This window comes from Mixophyes fleayi, chromosome 6 (assembly GCF_038048845.1).
Source record: "Mixophyes fleayi isolate aMixFle1 chromosome 6, aMixFle1.hap1, whole genome shotgun sequence".
Classification (NCBI taxonomy): Eukaryota; Metazoa; Chordata; class Amphibia; order Anura; family Limnodynastidae; genus Mixophyes; species Mixophyes fleayi.
The window spans coordinates 209,021,818-209,044,350 of record NC_134407.1 but is presented as its reverse complement, the minus strand read 5'-3'; the positions used below and the strand labels follow the sequence as shown (position 1 = coordinate 209,044,350).

At 43.5% G+C, this 22,533-nt stretch overlaps 1 protein-coding gene across 1 annotated transcript; it reads right to left on the bottom strand.

The window, feature by feature from the left end:
* Positions 1 to 14,653: 14,653 nt before the first annotated feature.
* LOC142095277 (uncharacterized) lies at positions 14,654 to 22,215 on the bottom strand. Its single transcript, XM_075178219.1, has 4 exons — positions 21,924 to 22,215; positions 21,084 to 21,272; positions 20,881 to 21,004; positions 14,654 to 16,341 (listed from the first exon to the last, which is right to left on the bottom strand). Exons 1-4 carry the CDS (start codon positions 21,999 to 22,001, stop codon positions 14,912 to 14,914), a joined length of 1,821 nt encoding a protein of 606 aa, XP_075034320.1. The 5' UTR covers positions 22,002 to 22,215; the 3' UTR covers positions 14,654 to 14,911.
* Positions 22,216 to 22,533: the final 318 nt, after the last annotated feature.

Sequence of the window (22,533 nt, the reverse complement as noted above, 5' to 3'; positions counted from 1 at the left end):
GTCTCTGAAGGTGTTCCTGTATTACTCGTGTATTCAGCGCTGCTGATTCCTGTGGTTTCCAAACCACTTCTACTTCTGTGGTTCCATACCACTTCTACCATCAACTGTATCATCATGACTGTTTGCTGATTCCTATCCGCTGCCTCCGTGCACTACAGTCTTCTAAACCACTTCAACGTTATTTTATATCAATGTGACTGTTTGCTCATTGCTATCCGCTGTCTCCGTGCACTCCAGCTTTTACCTCACTCACCTGCTTCTCATCAAGTCTGTTTGCTGATTCCTATCCGCTGCCTCCGTGCACTACAGTCTCCTGCTTGCAACTCGCCTGTGTTCAACATCGTGACTGCCAGCTGACTACTATCCGCTGCCTCTGTGCACTACAGTCTCCTGCTTGTAACTCGCCTATGTTCAACATCGTGACTGCCAGCTGACTACTATCCGCTGCCTCTGTGCACTACAGTCTCCTGCTTGCAACTCGCCTGTGTTCAACATCGTGACTGCCAGCTGATTACTATCCGCTGCCTCCGTGCACTATAGTCTCATCTCATCTTTGCTGTGACTTCCTCGAGACTGCCGCTTTCATTACCATCTGCTACACTTCGTGATCAACAGCTCCTGCCCTGCGCTGCACTCCTGTTTCCCATCGCTGTTGGTTCCTGTGGTTGCTACTGGTTACCTCCGTGTGCCGCTGAGTCCTGCTGCGGTGGTCAACGCTATCGTCCATCTCCTGCTGATCCACTCTCCACGCCTTCACGTGTTCCACTGGTCTCTACCCTCCTGTCTGCATTGGATTTGTATTTCATCTACTACCCTCTGCTGGATCATCTCCATTCTCCTGGGTCCCCTATGAGTCCAGTTCCACGTGTTGCTGACTCCTGTGGATTCGTGTCCCTGTTGGTCTACTCACCTGTGCGCTGCACCTGCTAGACCGCTGCTTCACCTATCCAGGGACTTCCTATCCAGTCGGCCTCCAGCCGCTCAGGTACCGCTGCAATCCCATCTGACTGCTACTGCTGAACCACGGTATGCATACTTCTCATTGACTGTGCTGTGTATTGCATATCTTGCTGGACTGTGTTTGGTTCTCTCTGGAGTCTGCTATCCGCTGAGTCTATTGCCATCATTGACTGTGTTATCATTGTGCTGGACTACTTCAAGAGACTTTCTAGATTGCAGACCTGATCAGTCATTTATATATATATATATCTATATTGTGCATATTACTGTGGATCGTGTATAAGGTGCCTGTGTATATCCTGTGTTGCAGTCTTCCCCCGTGCACCTCCTCACATATATATTCAGTGGTACAACTTGCTGATGTCAGACCACTGATCCCTGTTTCCGGTATCACCTGTTCCATTATCCTCTCACATAGCAGTGGTACAACTTGCTACCGCAGACCACTGACTACCTGGATACCTCCACTTGGATTCCATTCCTTCACTCAGACAGCGGTACAACTTGCTACCCGCAGACCGCTGACTCTCATCACCTCCTTGTTTCTGTTGGACATTCCTCCTCACTATAGCAGTGGTACAACTTGCTATCGCAGACCACTGACTACCTTCACGTGTCCTTGTCCATACAGTTCCTTGTGTATCATTACCTCATTATTACCAGTGTTGCTAGTCATAGACTTTCCTGAGCATCTCATCGGCCATCATTTCATGTTCCGTGATCACCCAGCTACCAGAGTACCCTATTACCATCTACATTGCTCTGGTAAGCCTACCATCTGGTGATCCCTGGGTAAAGACTCCTAGTGCCCGTGACAGTAAGATCAGGCCATGACAGACCCAGATGTGGAACCTACCGCCAAAGAGATGCTGCAACATCTGGTTAGCCGTGTGGAGCAACAGGATGCCCGCCAACAGCTGTTACTTCAGTGTTATCAGTCATTAACCTCCCAAGGAACATCTGGACAGACTGTGACAGCTACTACTGAAGCTCCTGTGCTTTCCTCCGTTTCCCCATTGCCATCCCAGGTGTCTATAGCTTCCACGCTTCACCTGCCTACTCCGTCAAAGTACGATGGAGACCCCAAAACTTGTAGGGGTTTCCTTAACCAATGTTCAGTCCATTTTGAGCTCCAACCTCAAAATTTTTCTACCCATCGTTCCAGAGTGGCCTATCTTATCTCTTTGTTTTCAGGACAAGCCCTGGCTTGGGCCTCCCCTCTGTGGGAGAGGAACGATCCAATATTACAAGATAGTGCCAAATTCATTTCTACATTCCGAAGTGTGTTCGATGAACCAGGTCGTGTGACCTCCGCTGCTTCCAGCATCCTCCGTCTGCGACAAGGATCTCATACTGTAGGCCAGTACGTCATTCAATTTAGGATCTTAGCCTCTGAACTTCAGTGGAACACTGAAGCCCTAGTTGCCGCCTTCTGGCAGGGGCTTTCCGATAAAATTAAAGATGCACTGACTACCCAAGAGCTTCCTTCGTCACTTGAAGATTTGATCTCTCTATGCCATCGTGTTGATATGAGATTTCGTGAAAGAGAGGCTGAGAAAACGACTTCTGCTAAAGCACCTTTTCGCTCTAACCCTCAATTTCGTCCAGTGTCACCCGCTGTGATTCCCATGGAGATAGGACGTTCCAAGTTATCTTCTGAGGAGAGGAAACGAAGAGTCAAGAATAGACTCTGTATCTATTGTGCTGATTCCACTCATGTCCTCAGCTCCTGCCCTAAGAGATCGGGAAATGCCAGGCCCTAACTAGTTCTGGAGAGGTGAAGTTAGGGTCCCTGGAGTCCTCTCCATCGTCTATGAAATCTAAAGTCTGCGCTTTTGATGTGACTATTTCCTTTGCTACCAAAACCTTTGAGTCACAGGCATTGATTGATTCCGGAGCAGCAGGAAATTTTATTTCCAAATCGTTAGTTAATCAATGGTCTCTACCAATGATTACCTTAAAAACTCCCATTACTGTGACGGCTATCGATGGATCACGTCTCATCAACGGTCTCATCACCCAGAGTACGTCTCCAGTAACCCTTCAGATTGGTGCTCTGCATCATGAAGAGATATCGTTTTTAATTCTTCCTGTTACGACAAGTCCGATTGTCCTAGGCCTTCCATGGCTTCAGTGTCACTCTCCCCAGATTGACTGGTGCACCCCTCAAGTCACGTCTTGGGGGCCTGAATGTCACCATCATTGCCTTTCCCAAGTCATTCCTCTCAAGGTACAGCAAGCTTCCATCTCAGCTATTTCACCGGGACTCCCTCCTCAATATGCTTCATTTACCGATGTTTTTGATAAAGCTCAGTCTGAACGTCTTCCTCCTCATCGTTCTTGGGATTGTCCGATTGATCTTCTTCCTGGCAAGACTCCTCCCAGGGGCCGGGTCTATCCACTCTCGTTACCTGAAACTCAAGCTACATCTGAATATATACGGGAGAACCTCCAGCGTGGGTTCATTCGACCTTCCACCTCGCCCGCTGGAGCTGGGTTCTTCTTTGTCAAAAAGAAGGATGGATCATTACGCCCTTGTATAGATTTTCGTGGACTCAATGCCATTACTATCAAGAATCGGTATCCCATTCCGTTGATCACTGAGCTATTTGACCGCATCAAGGGAGCCCGTATTTTTACTAAGTTGGATCTTCGTGGTGCCTACAATTTAATCAGAATCCGTTCCGGTGACGAATGGAAGACGGCGTTTAACACCAGAGACGGGCATTACGAATATCTGGTAATGCCTTTCGGGCTATGTAATGCCCCCGCTGTTTTTCAGGGCTTCATCAATGAGATTTTTCGGGACTTATTATATGTATGTGTCGTCGTCTACCTGGACGACATATTGATTTTTTCACAGGACCTGCCTTCTCACCACCAACATGTGGCAGAAGTCCTCTCCAGGCTACGGAAAAATTCATTGTTCTGTAAATTAGAAAAATGTTCATTCGAATTACCCCAGATTCCATTCTTGGGGTATATTGTTTCCGGAGTTGGTCTGAAGATGGATCCTGACAAAGTAAATGCTGTACTACATTGGCCCCAGCCAACTACTCTTCGTGCCATCCAGCGTTTTTTAGGTTTTGCCAATTACTATAGACGCTTCATTCAAGACTTTTCTTCCATTGCATCTCCTATTGTGGCCCTGACTCGAAAAGGGGCTAATCCTAAGCAATGGTCTACTGAGGCTATTCAAGCCTTTCAAACATTAAAAGAGTCCTTCTCTTCGGCTCCAATCCTTCGTCAGCCTGATGTGACACTCCCCTTTTTCCTAGAAGTAGATGCCTCTAATGTGGGCTTAGGAGCTATTCTCTCCCAACGCTCGGAACAGCAAAGATTCCACCCTTGTGCCTTCTATTCTCGGGGTCTCCTACCCGCAGAGAAGAATTATACCATCGGAGACAAGGAATTACTGGCTATCAAAGCCGCATTAGAGGAATGGAGATACTTGTTGGAGGGAGCTCGCCATCCGGTGACGATCTTCACGGATCATAAGAACTTGTCATATCTCCAGTCTGCCCAATGCTTGAACCCTCGTCAAGCAAGATGGTCTCTTTTCTTTTCCCGTTTTGAATTAATAATTACCTTCAAACCAGCTGCCAAGAACAAAAAAGCTGATGCCTTATCTAGAGCCTTTGTTACGTCCTCTGATATAGAAGAGGTTTCCAACCATACCATTCTAGACCCCAAATGTATCTCACTGGCTGCTTCATCCACCAAAACGCTACCATTTGGGAAGACCCTCGTGCCTCCTACTCTAAGGAGGAAAATCCTTTCGTGGTTCCATGCCTCTCGTTTTTCTGGACACGCCGGTGAACACAAGACTTTTGAGATCCTCTCTCGAAGTTACTGGTGGCCTTCAATGAGGAGAGACGTCAAAGAGTTCATTGCTTCCTGTGAATTATGTTCGCAATTCAAATCCTCCCGCAGAACCCCAGCAGGGTTGCTGCGACCACTACCCATTCCGTCCAAACCATGGACCCATATTAGTATGGATTTCGTTACTGACTTACCACCTAGTAAGAACCATAACACTATTTGGGTGGTAGTGGACAGATTTTCGAAGATGGCTCATTTCATCCCTCTGTCTGGTTTGCCTTCCTCGTCTATCCTGGCTGAACATTTCATTAAAGAGATCTTCCGTATCCATGGATGTCCATCTGAGATTGTGTCTGATAGAGGAGTACAATTCGTGTCCAGATTCTGGCGAGCCCTTTGTAAAACCTTGGGCATACGATTAGCACTCTCATCTTCTTACCATCCACAATCCAATGGACAAACCGAACGTGTCAATCAAGATCTTGAGACTTTTATAAGGATATTTTCATCAGCCAATCAAGACAACTGGGTAGAGTTACTCCCTTGGGCTGAGTTCGCCCATAACAACATGTACCATGAGTCATCATCCAAAACTCCATTCTTTGTGGTCTACGGTCACCATCCGTCTTTTCCGGAATTTCCTGCCCTCCCGCCCACCCAAGTTCCTGCGGTGGAAACTGTTTGTCAGACCTTTAAAAATATCTGGTCTCAGGTCAGAACCTGTTTAAAGAAGACATCTGTCAAATATAAATCTTTCGCTGATAAGAAGAGGCGGGCTATTCCACCACTAAAAATTGGAGATCGTGTCTGGTTATCCACAAAAAATATTCGTTTGAAGGTTCCATCCATGAAATTCGCCCCTCGTTTTATTGGTCCATATAGGATCATTCAAGTTATCAATCCAGTATGTGTGAAACTCCTTCTTCCTAAGAGTCTTCGAATTTCTAATGCCTTCCATGTATCTTTGCTCAAACCTCTTATTATCAACCGTTTTTCAACTCCTCCCTCAGCTCCGCAGCCAGTTCAAGTTCATCAGGAGGAGGATTTTGAGATTACCGAGGTACTAGATGCAAAAATTTCGCGAGGAGTCCTCCACTTCCTCGTTCATTGGAAGGGCTTTGGTCCTGAGGAGCGCTCTTGGATCAAAGCTGAAGATCTTAATGCTCCTGCCCTTTTGAAGAAGTTTTACTCCAAAAATCCGGACAAGCCCGGTTCCAGGCGTTCTGTGCCCACCTTTAAAAGGGGGGGTACTGTCACTCACCGGACCGTGAGTGCCTCTTCCCGGACATTTAGGAACCGTGGCCGTCCACCATCCTGAGGGTCTGCGCATGCGCAGCCCTTTTCTATACTTCAGTGTATACCCCTTTAACTTAATTGGCAGATCAGGCAACCTCCCTATATTAAGCACCTGTGGTCACCACCACGTTGCCTGATCTTGGAGTCTCATTCCTCATGAGTCTCTGAAGGTGTTCCTGTATTACTCGTGTATTCAGCGCTGCTGATTCCTGTGGTTTCCAAACCACTTCTACTTCTGTGGTTCCATACCACTTCTACCATCAACTGTATCATCATGACTGTTTGCTGATTCCTATCCGCTGCCTCCGTGCACTACAGTCTTCTAAACCACTTCAACGTTATTTTATATCAATGTGACTGTTTGCTCATTGCTATCCGCTGTCTCCGTGCACTCCAGCTTTTACCTCACTCACCTGCTTCTCATCAAGTCTGTTTGCTGATTCCTATCCGCTGCCTCCGTGCACTACAGTCTCCTGCTTGCAACTCGCCTGTGTTCAACATCGTGACTGCCAGCTGACTACTATCCGCTGCCTCTGTGCACTACAGTCTCCTGCTTGTAACTCGCCTATGTTCAACATCGTGACTGCCAGCTGACTACTATCCGCTGCCTCTGTGCACTACAGTCTCCTGCTTGCAACTCGCCTGTGTTCAACATCGTGACTGCCAGCTGATTACTATCCGCTGCCTCCGTGCACTATAGTCTCATCTCATCTTTGCTGTGACTTCCTCGAGACTGCCGCTTTCATTACCATCTGCTACACTTCGTGATCAACAGCTCCTGCCCTGCGCTGCACTCCTGTTTCCCATCGCTGTTGGTTCCTGTGGTTGCTACTGGTTACCTCCGTGTGCCGCTGAGTCCTGCTGCGGTGGTCAACGCTATCGTCCATCTCCTGCTGATCCACTCTCCACGCCTTCACGTGTTCCACTGGTCTCTACCCTCCTGTCTGCATTGGATTTGTATTTCATCTACTACCCTCTGCTGGATCATCTCCATTCTCCTGGGTCCCCTATGAGTCCAGTTCCACGTGTTGCTGACTCCTGTGGATTCGTGTCCCTGTTGGTCTACTCACCTGTGCGCTGCACCTGCTAGACCGCTGCTTCACCTATCCAGGGACTTCCTATCCAGTCGGCCTCCAGCCGCTCAGGTACCGCTGCAATCCCATCTGACTGCTACTGCTGAACCACGGTATGCATACTTCTCATTGACTGTGCTGTGTATTGCATATCTTGCTGGACTGTGTTTGGTTCTCTCTGGAGTCTGCTATCCGCTGAGTCTATTGCCATCATTGACTGTGTTATCATTGTGCTGGACTACTTCAAGAGACTTTCTAGATTGCAGACCTGATCAGTCATTTATATATATATATATCTATATTGTGCATATTACTGTGGATCGTGTATAAGGTGCCTGTGTATATCCTGTGTTGCAGTCTTCCCCCGTGCACCTCCTCACATATATATTCAGTGGTACAACTTGCTGATGTCAGACCACTGATCCCTGTTTCCGGTATCACCTGTTCCATTATCCTCTCACATAGCAGTGGTACAACTTGCTACCGCAGACCACTGACTACCTGGATACCTCCACTTGGATTCCATTCCTTCACTCAGACAGCGGTACAACTTGCTACCCGCAGACCGCTGACTCTCATCACCTCCTTGTTTCTGTTGGACATTCCTCCTCACTATAGCAGTGGTACAACTTGCTATCGCAGACCACTGACTACCTTCACGTGTCCTTGTCCATACAGTTCCTTGTGTATCATTACCTCATTATTACCAGTGTTGCTAGTCATAGACTTTCCTGAGCATCTCATCGGCCATCATTTCATGTTCCGTGATCACCCAGCTACCAGAGTACCCTATTACCATCTACATTGCTCTGGTAAGCCTACCATCTGGTGATCCCTGGGTAAAGACTCCTAGTGCCCGTGACATGAAGACTCGGGAAGAGGTGAAACGCGTTGGGGTTTGTTGTAGAGAGGTGACCCCTATTGCTCTAAAAGGTACGAGCTAAATGTAAAGGCAACTCTGGGAAACTAAGGTGTGGGGTTAAGAATGTGTATACTGTGACTAGTATGTGTATACAGGTTTAGGAACATGCACAATGTGACTTATACAGCAATGGTAATTGAAAAACAACACTTATTGACAAAATGTTTATATCCGTAATAGCCACAAAGAAAAGTTCTGGACAGAATCGTAGAACAAAGTGGAGATCAAATAATCTAGATACAGTCTGTAAACAATAATATATCAATACGATGGAGGTGAATAACAATGTATAGAGGCAAGAAATAAATCAAAACAAAACTGAATAAATTAAAACAAGAATGTACAAGACAGGATGAGATAAAGGTAGAGTAAAATAAAAAGTGGCAAATAAAGTCAAGAGTATAATAGTTTGTCTATAGTGTAAGCCAGTGGATCCCAAGCTTTCTCAGTTTGAGGCACCCTTAGGGTCCCCATCATTTTTTCAAGACACCCCTAAGACAAAATAATTACCAAGTATTCCCCTGCCCTGGCCTCTGCACCCCAGAGAGCTGCGGTGAACAGTTTGGGAACCACTGGTGTAAGCGGTAAATAATGTTAATAGTGCAGTCGTCTTACCCAGGAGTGTGTCTCTCCAGTTGAACCATCCTTACCTCCCCTGCAAGAACCGTTGGACAGCGTAGTGTATTGCCTTAAGGTCTGCGTCTGGTTACTGGAAGGTCCGTGCATTCGTGATCTGTTCAAACTGTAAGTTATGCGGTTGTGTCCTTGCTAACTCCCGCAAGCGGGCGGGCAGTGGTCCGCTTTGTAAAGATGTAGGGTTATGCCCACGATGTTAGGAGGCACTTGTAGTGATGTAGTATCAGTAAGAGCACAGATTAAATGAACCCAACGCGTTTCACCCGTGTTCATTAAATTATAGGATCAATCTTTATTGTACTTACTAATAAAGCTATATTCAGATTTTCCTATATCCCTTTGCTTTTCACCCAAATAATAACATCTAACATTTGTAGTCATTCTCATTTGTACAATTCCTCTTTATATGTATTAATTGACTTTTTGAAATACCTTTGCCTGAACTGCGTAGCACACACGGTGCTGATATCCGGTTGGTTGGTATCTAGCGAATGATAGACCTAAGAATTTGGGTCAGAATTATTTTTTCAGAATAGGAGCAATTTCCACATACTTGAATAATGATGTTAGATAGCAGCAAAGAGTGGAAGAGTAAAAAGATTACCATTGTTAGTTAAGGCTGGGATTCACCAGAGACAGAAAACAAGATTTGTGGCTGCTTAGGGTACAGTGCAGAGGGAGTAGAATGTGAGGGGAAGAATAGGGTAGAGATGTAAACTTAATCTGTGGGATCAAATGAGAAGGTGCGAGAGGAAGCAGGAAAGTAATGGAGTAGATTGTTGCTTAGGGAATAGAATACCAATATCATATCTTGTCAATCTTGTCTTTGAAGTAGTAAGCACGATCTTTTGGCAGTGATAGTGGTCAGATTGGTCGGTGTAGCAGAGCTGAGAAGATATCTAGATGTATTAAAGAGGCATTTGGGGTTAGAAAAAAATGGAAAGTAAATAATACAGCACTGTTGGGGCAGCACGGTGGCTTAGTGGTTAGCACTTCTGCCTCACAGCGTTAGGTTCATGAGTTCGATTCCCGACCATGGCCTTATCGGTGTGGAGTTTGTTCTCCCCGTGTTTGCGTGGGTTTCCTAAGGGTTTTGGTTTCCTCCCACACTCCAAAAACCTACTAATAGGTTAATTGGCTGCTATAAAATTCACCCTAGTCCAGCGGTTCCCAAAGTGAGCGCTGCGGCTTCTGCACACACAAAATAAAATACCAATACAGCGGCGTCCGGGACCCGGCATCCTCCTCCCTCCTCGCTTCTCACTGAATGTCCGGCATGTTGTACATGCTGTTGTTTTATTTTGTTTTATCTTATTCCTCTTGATATTAGCTATAAATTATTCTTTGACAGAAATATAATTGAAAAAAATATATAAAAATATTCTATTCCCTTGGATTTTATGTGTATTATTTTTGCAAACGTACTTTTTAAGTATTTCTGTCCTGACCTAAATACTTATTACGTTATTTTGACCCAACTATTTCTACAACGGGGCTGCTCTGTTATTATTTTGCAGGGGTGCCTTGAAAAAATTATGGAGACTCTAAGGGTGCTGCGAACTGAAAAAGTTTGGGAACCACTGCCCCTAGTCTCTCTCTGTATATGTTAGGGACTTTAGACTGTGTAAGCTCCAATGGGGCAGGGACTGATGTGAGTGAGTTCTCTGTACAGCGCTGCGGAATTAGTGGCGCTATATAAGTAGTCGATAATGATGACCAATAACTAGGAAAATAGATAAAAATAAAATAAACTAATAAAGTTCACCCACTGGGGCAGAATAAATGGATAGGTATGTTTTTCTTCAAAATAAAATTACATTAGAGATGGGCATAGGGGACCTGACTCCTGAAGCGGTTACCCCTGTCCCAAATACCCAGGTAATACTCTCTCCTGAACTTCTTTTATTGAAAAAAATAAATAAGATAAAGGGAAGAATGTTCTCTTTTTATTTTTATTATTTATCTATTTTCTTTAGGTGACGACCAGTGCCCCCCCCTCCCCCCTCCCTTATCCCCCTCTATACTATTATAAAATGTTATTGATGTTTGAATATCCTGAGTAACAATGGTATACTTACTGTTTCCTCAATGGCATTCTGTTGATGTCTTGCATATCCATTACTTAATTTTCTGTTACATTGTTATTTATTCATGTCTTGCTTTGCTTCCTGTTTTGTTTTGTTTTTTTTCTACTTCCGCAATGTACTAATTTGTTGACTCGTATCTGTATATCATTGCGATTTCTCAAAATAAATAGTTAAAAAAAAAAAAAAAAAAATTACATTTATTACGCCCAGTATACAAAAATAATTAATTAATAAACAATCTACAATAGATACTTGTAACATGTGACATACACTGAAAATAGCTAAATCAATACAAAGTAATTATACAAAATCAATACTAATTAAATCAGCTTAACAGTACTAACAATAACATGTAAATTAAAACAAATAGATTACTAGGCTCGTAACAGTATAGCATAACAAATTCCACAAATCGTGGATATATCTAATTGATAATGGAAATACCTCCACAGTAATAATCCAAAAATAATGTATATAATAGCAAACTCAATTTGTATCCAGGTAACTGCTTATATAGCAATGGAGCAGGCTATTAAAAATAGTCCATAAGCTCAAAAAAATAAAAGGTTAATAATAGCAGACCTTAATTGTAGACACACTGGTAGAAATATATCCTCCAAACTGCAGTTGGAATGAGGAGGTGGTTCATACCTGCATCTAAGTAGCGATATTTCAGCTGATAATGTTAACTTGAATTCACATCCATCCAGGTGCCCGTGAGACCCACCAGCCGGTAGTGGTAGTTGAATCAGCACGCTTCAAATAATGGCAGTCACCTCATATATTACTTCCGTTCACGGACAAATCAATGCTGATATAGTTAACTTAAATTCACATCCGTCTGGGTGCTTGTGAGAGCCGCCGTCTGGTATTGGGAGTTAAGTCATCACACTTCATATACTTGTAATCATCTCACGTATTGGTTCCGTTCACGGTCAAGTCAGTGTTGTTTAAAATCCATATAGCAATCGGTAAAACTCGAAATAGAACAACACTTTAACTCTTAATTTCTTTAGATGATGATAGTGCTTCATAGATAGTAGAGGAGTAAGGTTACAGCTGACGCGTTTCGTTCAACTTTTTCAAAGACAACCTACGGTTAATTTGGGGTTAGAATTCTAAGCAGAGAAGACAGTATGTAAGTGTATTTATTTAGCAGTGTCCAAAGATTTCAGGTAGGAGTGGTCGATAGCAGTATATTTGAGAAAGTCATGAGTCCTTTCCAGTAACATTAGCTCAAATAGATATTTGTCTACCAATTAAGCATTAGGCCCACTATGAAGGGTGGGATTTAAAGGTATGTTTGTGAGAGTCCATATGTGAGTGTGAGAAGAAATACTTTATTACAGATGGCCCATTACAGAAGGACATTGCAATATGTTCTGGGAAAGTCAAATAATTGGATGAAGTCAATTTAATTGGCTTTATATGAATGTATGCGAATACGGCGTGGAAGGGCTGAGTAGTAACACTAGTGAACACTTCTACATACATTTACACTCTCACATTTATTTGTAAATAGTTCACATTAATAAAGTTCCAGCACATAGTCTTTTATATTCAAATGTAATTGATTTAATAGTTTAATATAATAATGTTAAAATCACTTTTATTGACATCTAAGGTTCAGTATATAGGATGTGTATCATGTTTGGCGTCATACTAATCCACTTTTTACCATCAGACATCTGTTACAATCATTTAAGTTATCACACCCTGCGTATGCTAGTTATGGATGATAAAGGATTAAATCTCAAAATGATATTGTGTTTGGAATGCTAATAGGCTGCTTTGAACCAGTATTTCGCCAGACAATATTTATTGATAGTGACTAAACAAACATAACAGTCCTCTTGTCAGGTCTCAAGAATTTTATGAACATTGTGTGTGAACATCTATTTAGACCTGATCATTTTTGTAAATTGCAACATTTATTGTCTATATATATTTTTTCATGCGAAATGTGAGAATTAGATTCGGGGAACGTATAAGAAATATACAAAGAAAAGTGATGAAAATAAACATATCAATGATCATTTTAAGACTTACATAATGGTCTCACTCACAAAATGCTTAAAAAGATTGTTAACCACTGAAAGTAATTATCTCTACTTTTAATTGCCAAATATTATACACTTTTCCTTAGTTAATTTTCAATTCCTTTGGTTGGGCTGTATGACATATTACCTCCATCCACCGATACTGTAACTGTCTAGCTAATACTGACAACCTTCATCCATTTTACATCTAATGTTTGGCCTTAGAGCATTATATTCAGAGCCCCTTCATCTACATTCCATCCTCCTTATACAGGTCCATATCAAATTATTTTTCAAATTGTCCTTGTTTCCTTCAAGCTTCCAAATGAACCTGGGAAAGGTATTGTTACCGGCCACCTATGCAAACTAGAGAAGCTCTTAGAACAAGCCAGTTAGAGGCCTTCACCTATAGCAGCCGCCTTTCTCGTAGAGCGTGATATGATCACAGGTACTCGGATGCCCCCAGATACTCAGAGTAGTAATATTGTTAATTGCATAGTTTTAGTGTTATGTAGTCCCTACCGTTCCCTGTGATTGGCCAATAACTGTCGCCTCACCTCCTCTCTGATCACCTCTTCCCACTCTAGAATTCAAGATTTATCTGAGGCTGGCCCCCTCCACTGGAATAACCTCCCACCTTCTATCTGAATGTCCTGTAATCTGAGCACCTTCAAATGGGCACTTAAAACTCATCTGTTCCTCATTGCCTACCAGCCATCCACCTAACCAACTCCATGCATGATCTCCTCACCTCCCTCTTCCCCTGTCCCCTTACTAGCTCCACTTGCACTTGATCCCCTCCACTGACTCCCTGTCACGCTCTTTAATGCAGAAAACCACAGCTAAGGAGCCCGGATAAAGGTGTAAACACACAATATTTAGTGCACAGAAAATACAATATAGTACAAACCGGGTGGTATAGATATTGAACAAGGATTGCAGGGAGATGCAGAAATCAAATAACAGGAACATGGCTGTAGTGGAGAAAATCAGATAAAGAGAAGTCAGCAGGTAGTTTGTAGAAATCCCAGGGAACAGGTGAACCAGGAGCACAACAAGGTAAAGCACAGCAATATACAACAACAATGACCAGCCAGGTATACTGGGAGTGGAAGGTATAAATAGGGAACACCCAGGTGCAGGAGATAATTGATGCAACAAGTTAACCCCTAGTGATGAAAGGAAAGGCACAATAGCAGCACCTCTGGTGAACAGAGGCACTGCAGATAATACATAAAGCACAAGTCCAGGAGGCAGGAGCTGCCAATGCAAGCAGCCTTCAATGCAGAAGGCTGCAGGCAGACCCTGACACTCCCATTGTGCCTGCTGTTTGCCCTTCCTTTGGAATGTAAGCTGTTATGAGCCCTCTTCACTCCTGCCTCTATACATTCTGCTTCATCTTCTCTGTACTTGCTTTGCTTGGAGCATTTAGTCTGGGTCTGGGTATTATATATTTATTGTTCTGTACTGTTTCACCCTGTATGGTCTACTGTTTGTACTTGTACGGTGCTGCGGAAATATTGTGGTGCCTTATAAATATTCGTGTCATCAGGTTAAGTGATAACTTTTGTGCCAAAATTTCCACTGTCGGAATTATGACCACCGTTCAATATATCCACTCAAATGTCATGCCTCTCTTTACCGTATTGCCATTGCAGCAATGTTGATTTGCTGTGGTTGTATAGACTTGTTGTAAGATGTGTTTATAGTGATAGATATAACAACAGCGTCCCTAGAGGCCAAAAGATGAATAAAACAATGTACTTTCAAAACTGAAACAAAAAAAAATATTGTTTAATTAAATAAACTGCAAAGCTGTGGTGTAATACGACATATAAATATTTTATTAAAGTTCCTTGACAAACAAACCAACTGGAAATCTGTTAAATCATTTTATGATTTTAAACAGAAAAAAATTAAACTATGTGCACTAGAATACCCAGGTTTCTCACAAAGTGTGGTCTGTAAGGAAACTTTACCCACAACATGCAAACAATTTCAAATTAAAGAAATTGTAATATTGCCAAATATATACACTGAAATGTGTGGTACTTATGTGAAATAAAGAAATTTACACTAATACATTGTATGTCTAAAAATATTTTTATGGAATCTTGGAAATGATTTTTCCCCTGTGTGGATCCTTTGGTGTTTGACAAGACCAAGCTTTCGGGTAAAACATTTCCCACAGTAAGGACAAGAAAATGGTTTTTCTCCAGTGTGGATCCTCTGGTGTCTCACAAGGTTTGCACGTCTTGTAAAACCCTCCCCACACTGTGGACAAGGAAATGGTTTCTCCCCCATGTGAATACGCTGGTGTGTAGTAAGATCAGATTTAGTTCGGAAGCACTTCCCACACTCAAAGCAAAAGTACAATTTCTCTACTTTGTGGGTTTTCTGATGAGTAATCAAAGCTGACCGATGGGTAAAACATTGCCCACATTCAGGACAAGTAAATGTTTTTTCTCCTGTGTGTATTCTCATGTGTTCAACGAGGCTTAGACTTTGTTTAAAACATTGCCCGCATTCAAGACAATTAAATTGTTTATCGTCTATGCGACCTGTCTGATGTGACATAACATGGGCTTTATTTCGAAGACGTTTTCCACTCTGGGAACAAAGGAAAGGTTTCTCCTCTGTGTGAACTCTCTGATTAGTGTCCATACTGGTTTGCTGGTTAAAATATTTCACACTTTGACAGCAGGAAAACAATTCTTCTTCTGCATAAATTCTCTGATATCTATCAAGAGCTGAACTATTAGTAAACCATTCCCCCCATTCCGTATAGGAGTTAGATTTCTTCCCTCTACAACTAATATTTTTACCATGAAGATGTTTATTTCTAGAAAAGCCTTTTTCACGGTCTGTGCCTTCTTTCCGGTAGTCTTCATGTACAATGTTAGATTTATTTGATAACTCAGAGAAAGTAACCATCTGGGTTTCGCTGTCACCTGTTCGGTATGTAACAAGCTCTGAGTCATTGGTGGAACATTTGTGGCACTTGTATGACTGTGTTCTGTTATCACACGTATCATCCGATTCAACGGTGAAGTGGTCACAACATTCAATGCACTTTACTACTGACAATGTGTTACTACTAATGTGTGTGTTACCGTCTTCTGTTATATATAAATATTCAAAGTCTTCCTGATCTACCAGATTAGAAATTTGAGACACTTCATAATGTTCCTCTTCACATAAAACGGATTCCACTTTAAATTGAGTAGGTGAATATTCTGGATGATGTGCGGGGGCATAAGTCACTGATTCTTTGAGATATTTCACGTCACTCGAGATTGATTCTTTCTTTATAGGAATAGATGCATATTCCGTCTGTCCGCTACACACGTCAGTGGTGTCAGTTGGAATTTCATTAGCGTGTGATACGCATTCCACTGCTGTTTTATGGACAGACTTGCTCCCTGTCTGACTTATTGCAATTAAACCTCCATATTTTCCATCTTCATCACAATTATCGGTATCGTGTGTGTCTTCGTCACATCTGCCTGTTGGGAAAATGTACATTGTAGTTGGCCAAGGTAGGAAGGCAGGAATGAGAGAAGGAATGTAAAGTAGACAAAATAAATAAATAAATTCTGATCCCTTCTGAACAAACTGGACAGAAATAATTAATTTAATCAACATGACCGGATTTGGAAAATTGCCTGATATCACTACAGATATAGCAACAAGGGAGCAGCTTAAGGGATAGGCACGGACACATACCCTCTCACGAGGCAATTGTTCACAAAGGCAACGGGCATCAGGTAAAAGGGGGACCCTCTAATTATTACATGTGGGGGATAATTAAAATCACGACCAAATTAAGATTTGTGGGGGCCGCAAGGCAAGAAAGTTGTGATGGTCCCTGCCACTAAAACATGAAGTGTTTGTCTGACCTGCATTTAGACATCGTCTATGTCTCCCATTGTGCGTTCTAGGTCAAGAAAACACTGCACCGACTTGTAGTTAATGCTGGTCAGCCTTGTCAAAACACCAGGCAGTGGGCATGCACAGATCTCTAAACAGCAGAAGGCACGCTGCCGCACCATGGGCCTGATTCATTAAGGAACTTAAATTAAGAAGTTTCTTATTTAAGTCTCATGGACAAAACCATATTACAATGCAAGGGGTGAAAATTAGTTTTCTGTTTTGCACATAAGTTAAATACTGACTGTTTTTTCATGTTTTTTATGAGCTCCCTGCACTGTGCAGAGGAAGGACGGAGAGCACAGCTTACTCCCTCCACTTCCGGGTATGCAGTGTGAGCTCCCTGCACTGTGCAGAGGAAGGACGGAGAGCACAGCGTACACCCTCCACCTCCGGGTATGCCGTGTGAGCTCCCTGCACTGTGCAGAGGAAGGACGGAGAGCACAGCTTACTCCCTCCACTTCCGGGTATGCAGTGTGAGCTCCCTGCACTGTGCAGAGGAAGGACGGAGAGCACAGCGTACTACCTCCACCTCTGGGTATGCCGTGTGAGCTCCCTGCACTGTGCAGAGGAAGGACGGAGAGCACAGCTTACTCCCTCCACCTCCGGGTATGCCGTGTGAGCTCCCTGCACCGTGCAGAGGAAGGACGGAGAGCACAGCTTACTCCCTCCACCTCCGGGTATGCCATGTGAGCTCCCTGCACTGTGCAGAGGAAGGACGGAGAGCACAGCGTACTCCCTCCACCTCCGGGTATGCCATGTGAGCTCCCTGCACTGTGCAGAGGAAGGACGGAGAGCAAAGCTTACTCCCTCCACCTCCGGGTATGCCGTGTGAGCTCCCTGCACTGTATAGAGGAAGGACGGAGAGCACAGCTTACTCCCTCCACCTCTGGGTATGCCATGTGAGCTCCCTGCACTGTGCAGAGGAAGGACGGAGAGCACAGCTTACTCCCTCCACCTCCGGGTATGCCATGTGAGCTCCCTGCACTGTGCAGAGGAAGGACGGAGAGCACAGCTTACTCCCTCCACCTCCGGGTATGCCGTGTGAGCTCCCTGCACTGTGCAGAGGAAGGACGGAGAGCACAGCTTACTCCCTCCACCTCTGGGTATGCCATGTGAGCTCCCTGCACTGTGCAGAGGAAGGACGGAGAGCACAGCTTACTCCCTCCACCTCCGGGTATGCCGTGTGAGCTCCCTGCACTGTGCAGAGGAAGGACGGAGAGCACAGCTTACTCCCTCCACCTCCGGGTATGCCGTGTGAGCTCCCTGCACTGTGCAGAGGAAGGACGGAGAGCACAGCTTACTCCCTCCACTTCCGGGTATGCCGTGTGAGCTCCCTGCACTGTGCAGAGGAAGGACGGAGAGCACAGCTTACTCCCTCCACTTCCGGGTATGCCGTGTGAGCTCCCTGCACTGTGCAGAGGAAGGACGGAGAGCACAGCTTACTCCCTCCACTTCCGGGTATGCCGTGTGAGCTCCCTGCACTGTGCAGAGGAAGGACGGAGAGCACAGCTTACTCCCTCCACCTCCGGGTATGTCGTGTGAGCTCCCTGCACTGTGCAGAGGAAGGACGGAGAGCACAGCGTACTCCCTCCACCTCCGGGTATGCAGTGTGACCTCCCTGCACTGTGCAGAGGTAGGACGGAAAGCACAGCGTACTCCCTCCACCTCCGGGTATGCCGTGTGAGCTCCCTGCACTGTGCACTGGAAGGACGGAGAGCACAGTGTACTTGATAGCTTTATTTTTACACTGAAATTTAAAGTTGATCTAGGACATGCCCTTCTCAAACTATAAATATATCCCCACATTTTAAAGTTAGCACCCACTGCAATGCAACATGTTTTAGCCAAGGTGCAAAGTTACTAATTTTTTTTTGCTTAACTTTCCTTAATGATTCAGGCCCAGTGTGTTTAATCCTTCCGTGCTTTCAAGATGGCTGCCATTGTGCCATGCTGTTTCTTAAGCCCTGCGATGCAGTACGCAATATGCTGCATTGTACCCATTCCTAAACTGCACTATATATCTCTTTCAATGCTGAATAATTGTGGGACTGTGTAAATAATTTAATGGAAACAGGAATATGGGTTTTTATATCCGCATTATTGTTATCAATTTTATACTGCTTTAAAACAGGAAATATACGGAGAGTGCTATGAAAACTGGACGTTACCATAGTATAAAGAAGTGGCGTAGGTGTGTCTTATGAAGTGTAAAAGTGAGTGGTTTTGTAACTAGACTATACAGGAATAAGATACAAAGATAGTGTGTACAATTAAGGGCAGAACCCCCCCAATGTATTGCATTTTGTTCTGTGTGTGTGTATGTACCGTATTTCCACCCAGATTCAAATATCTTGAGATATGCTTTGATTTGAATACGGGCGGATATACTCACAACTACCATGCACTTTTTAAACAATGAATGTACATCCAAGTTGTGTTCGGACTTGAATTAGGCCCTAGGTTTCATCTTATACATTTCATGGGGTGCACTTTGCACTTTGGCAGAGAAACACATTCTAGGTGCATTTTGTAATGAAAAAGAAACTTAAACACAGAAAAGTTACAAATGCAATTGAGACAGACCCAATATGTCCTTGTTTCCATGATTAATTTAAGCCATAAATGAAGCCAAATCTACCAATATTTTAGGAGAAAAACTGAAGAGCTTAATTTAACTAAAGTGGTGGTTCTACAATTGTGTTTCCATGGGTGGACCATTCAGGTGCACCGGTACAAAATAAGTTTATCCTGGTTTTGGACCTGCTCTGGATTACAAGTTGGTAGGCAATCCTTTTGAGCTTGATAGAAGAAAGGTTTGATTGGAGTATGTTGGAGCAGGCCAAGAACAAAAATAGAGACCCTAAAATTGGAAAATAAATGACAGACGGCTTGGAAGACAATGGAGATGTAGAATTATCAGACCTTCTAAAAAAGGAAAAGGTATTGCCCATAGCAACCAATCAGATTCTACCTATAATTTATCTAGTACAATCTAGAAGATTATAGCTAAGATCTGATTGGCTGCTACGGGCAACACCTCCATTTTTCCTTCTTAGAAGGTTTGATAAAATTACTCCGTAATCTTCAAAAGTAATGTAAGCATGGCAAAGCTTGAGAGAATGGAGATTAAGGTATAAATCTAGAAAATGTTCAGAAACACAGTTGCTCAAGTTGCCAAAACATCCCACGATCTGCCCCTCTCTACATTGCTGAAAACTTCATAGGGGCACATAAACACGGCAATCTCAACCCTCTCTTCAAGTCAACTATCTCCTGGTTAAACTCATTCACTGCAGCGTGGTTGATTGGTATAGCAATATTTAGAGCAGATACTGGTTGAGCCAAGACCCCTAGACAATATATTGATTAATGCACCCTGCATTACACTACACAACATCTAGGATCACACTTCACAGCAACACTACATTAAAAATGCACTATACTAATTTACAGAGAAGTATATTAAAGAGCAATATATTACATAGTATTAGACTGCACTTCCAAACACTGCATTAAACCATATCACACTACACTATGAAACTGGAAGGTTAAAACAGGAGTTAATTTTAGCGCACTGTGTTTAACCTTATTCTTGGCGAATTGTGGTGCTCCTGATGCCCACCATCAGCAATGGCATACACAACATGAAAGGAGCCAAGGCCATACTGGGTTGGTCAAGTAGATAGCACTGACTATGTAGTACTCAGCCAGCACTTGGTTATACAGGATGGAGCAGGGGTTGAAGTGGATTTTAAAGCCTTACCTGTGTGGAGTTTGTATGTTATCCCCTTGTTTGCCTGGGGTTACCCTGGGGACTGATGTACTGTCCGGCAGATAGAGCATGCCCTTCATGGGGGGACGGAGAACTGACCTTCAACATTTAATTACATTACAGCCCCATAAAATACCAAAATCTACTACTGAGACACTAGGACCAATCGCAATTTGAAGAAACCAATACACCTGCACTGCTAGCCTGACCCCACGAGATCTGGACTAGTTTATGCTGGAATATGTAAGTGCATCCCACATTATCCATAATAATTTGTATCTGACACATTTTACTTAATCATCTACCTATATACAAACATGATGGGCAAACTTTATCTTACCCAGTGATGTGAGGGGCCGGTGACTCTCCATCATGACGTCCTTGTACAGATCCTTGTGTCCCTCTAAATACTCCCACTCCTCCATGGAGAAATAGACAGTGACATCCTGACACCTTATAGGAACCTGACACACACAATGATACAGTCATCACCCAGACACATCCCCTGGTGTTACTGTATAATGTCCCATTCCCAGCAGTCACCTCTCCAGTCAGCAGCTGAATGATCTTGTTGGTGAGTTCTAGAATCCTCTGGTCATTGTTTCTCTCATGTATCAGTGAGTGAGGTGGAGGTTCCATGATGGGGTTCTGGGTCCTGCTCCGTCCTCCTGACGCACCAGGACGACTGCTGTCTGTGACACCATCACAAGACTTCTTCACAACTGTATAGTCCTACATATTAATGGGGGTCCATGATAACACAGTTAAATTCATAGGCCAATTTATTTCAAAAGCTTTCTACATTACCAGCCTTAGAAACAAGTGAGGGCAGTACAGAAAACAAACTGGGTAGCGACATTCGGGTGTAGTTACAGAACCATAAGGGTACATATATATAGGTATTCCGAACTCTAACCATGGCACCTTGTCCTGCACTACATTGCATGGTGAAGTTTGAACTTAAAACAAAATAGGGATCACTGATCACTATGTGTAACACATAAACACTCACTGTTATTTAAATGGCTGACTGACAGACATAGAACAACTAAATAAAACACCTAGCATGGTTGCAGCTTTGCCTATAGTGTCTCCTTAATGCTTTTCTGATATCTAAGAGGAAGTCACTTCTCAGATGTTACCATTCAAACATGTCAAAAGCTCCACCTAAGCTTGCTGCCCACCATGTTATCTGCGGACTTTAATGGCCAATCCAAATCTCAATGATTTGTAATTTTTAAGCAGCTGAAAATGTCTTCATGGCGAGTTCTAGAATCCTCATACCTCACGGCAATCCTAGAACCTATTGCAAGCATCTGCTGCAAGTGCCTACAGTGAAGGATGTAAGTGTGTTGTCAATGTGACATTCCTAGAATCCCTCACCTCTCCGGTCAGCAGGTAGAGGATCTCCAGGGTGAGATTTAGTATCCTCTCAGTCATGTGACTCCTGTCCTTGTCCATACTCAGTGACTCAGTTTAGGGTGGTTTGACAATTATTTACTGCAACAAAACAGGAAATTTGAACATTGTACATTAACATTCAGCAGTATTACTTTAGAAAGGAGGGAGAAATAAACAGGGACCTGCTAATTTTCAGTTTTGTAAGAAGCGTGAGTAATTGTCCTTGGGTTAAGCATTACAGGCCCTGTTTTGGAGTAATTTATGATAATCTGACAGTTATGTCCTCTTGTAGATAATATTTATTTATGAAGCTATAGCCAGGGGAGGGCTGGCAAATTTTAGCCATTGTCTCAGCAGTGTTTTTTAAAGGAAACAAAATGGAGGCAGCCCAGTGACCCAGCCTAAAGTAGACCACCAGCCTGCTCTAGGCTATAGCTATTTCTGGTCCTGAAACTTTGTGAGAAAAACTGCAGAGTAATTGCTGGCACAGGGCAGCAACACAAAATAAACAGCTCTACTGGCGCAAGTATATGGTAGTTTTCCTCCACTTTCTCTGGCCAGCCCTTTACAGCAGCCTCAGGGCCAATTGCTC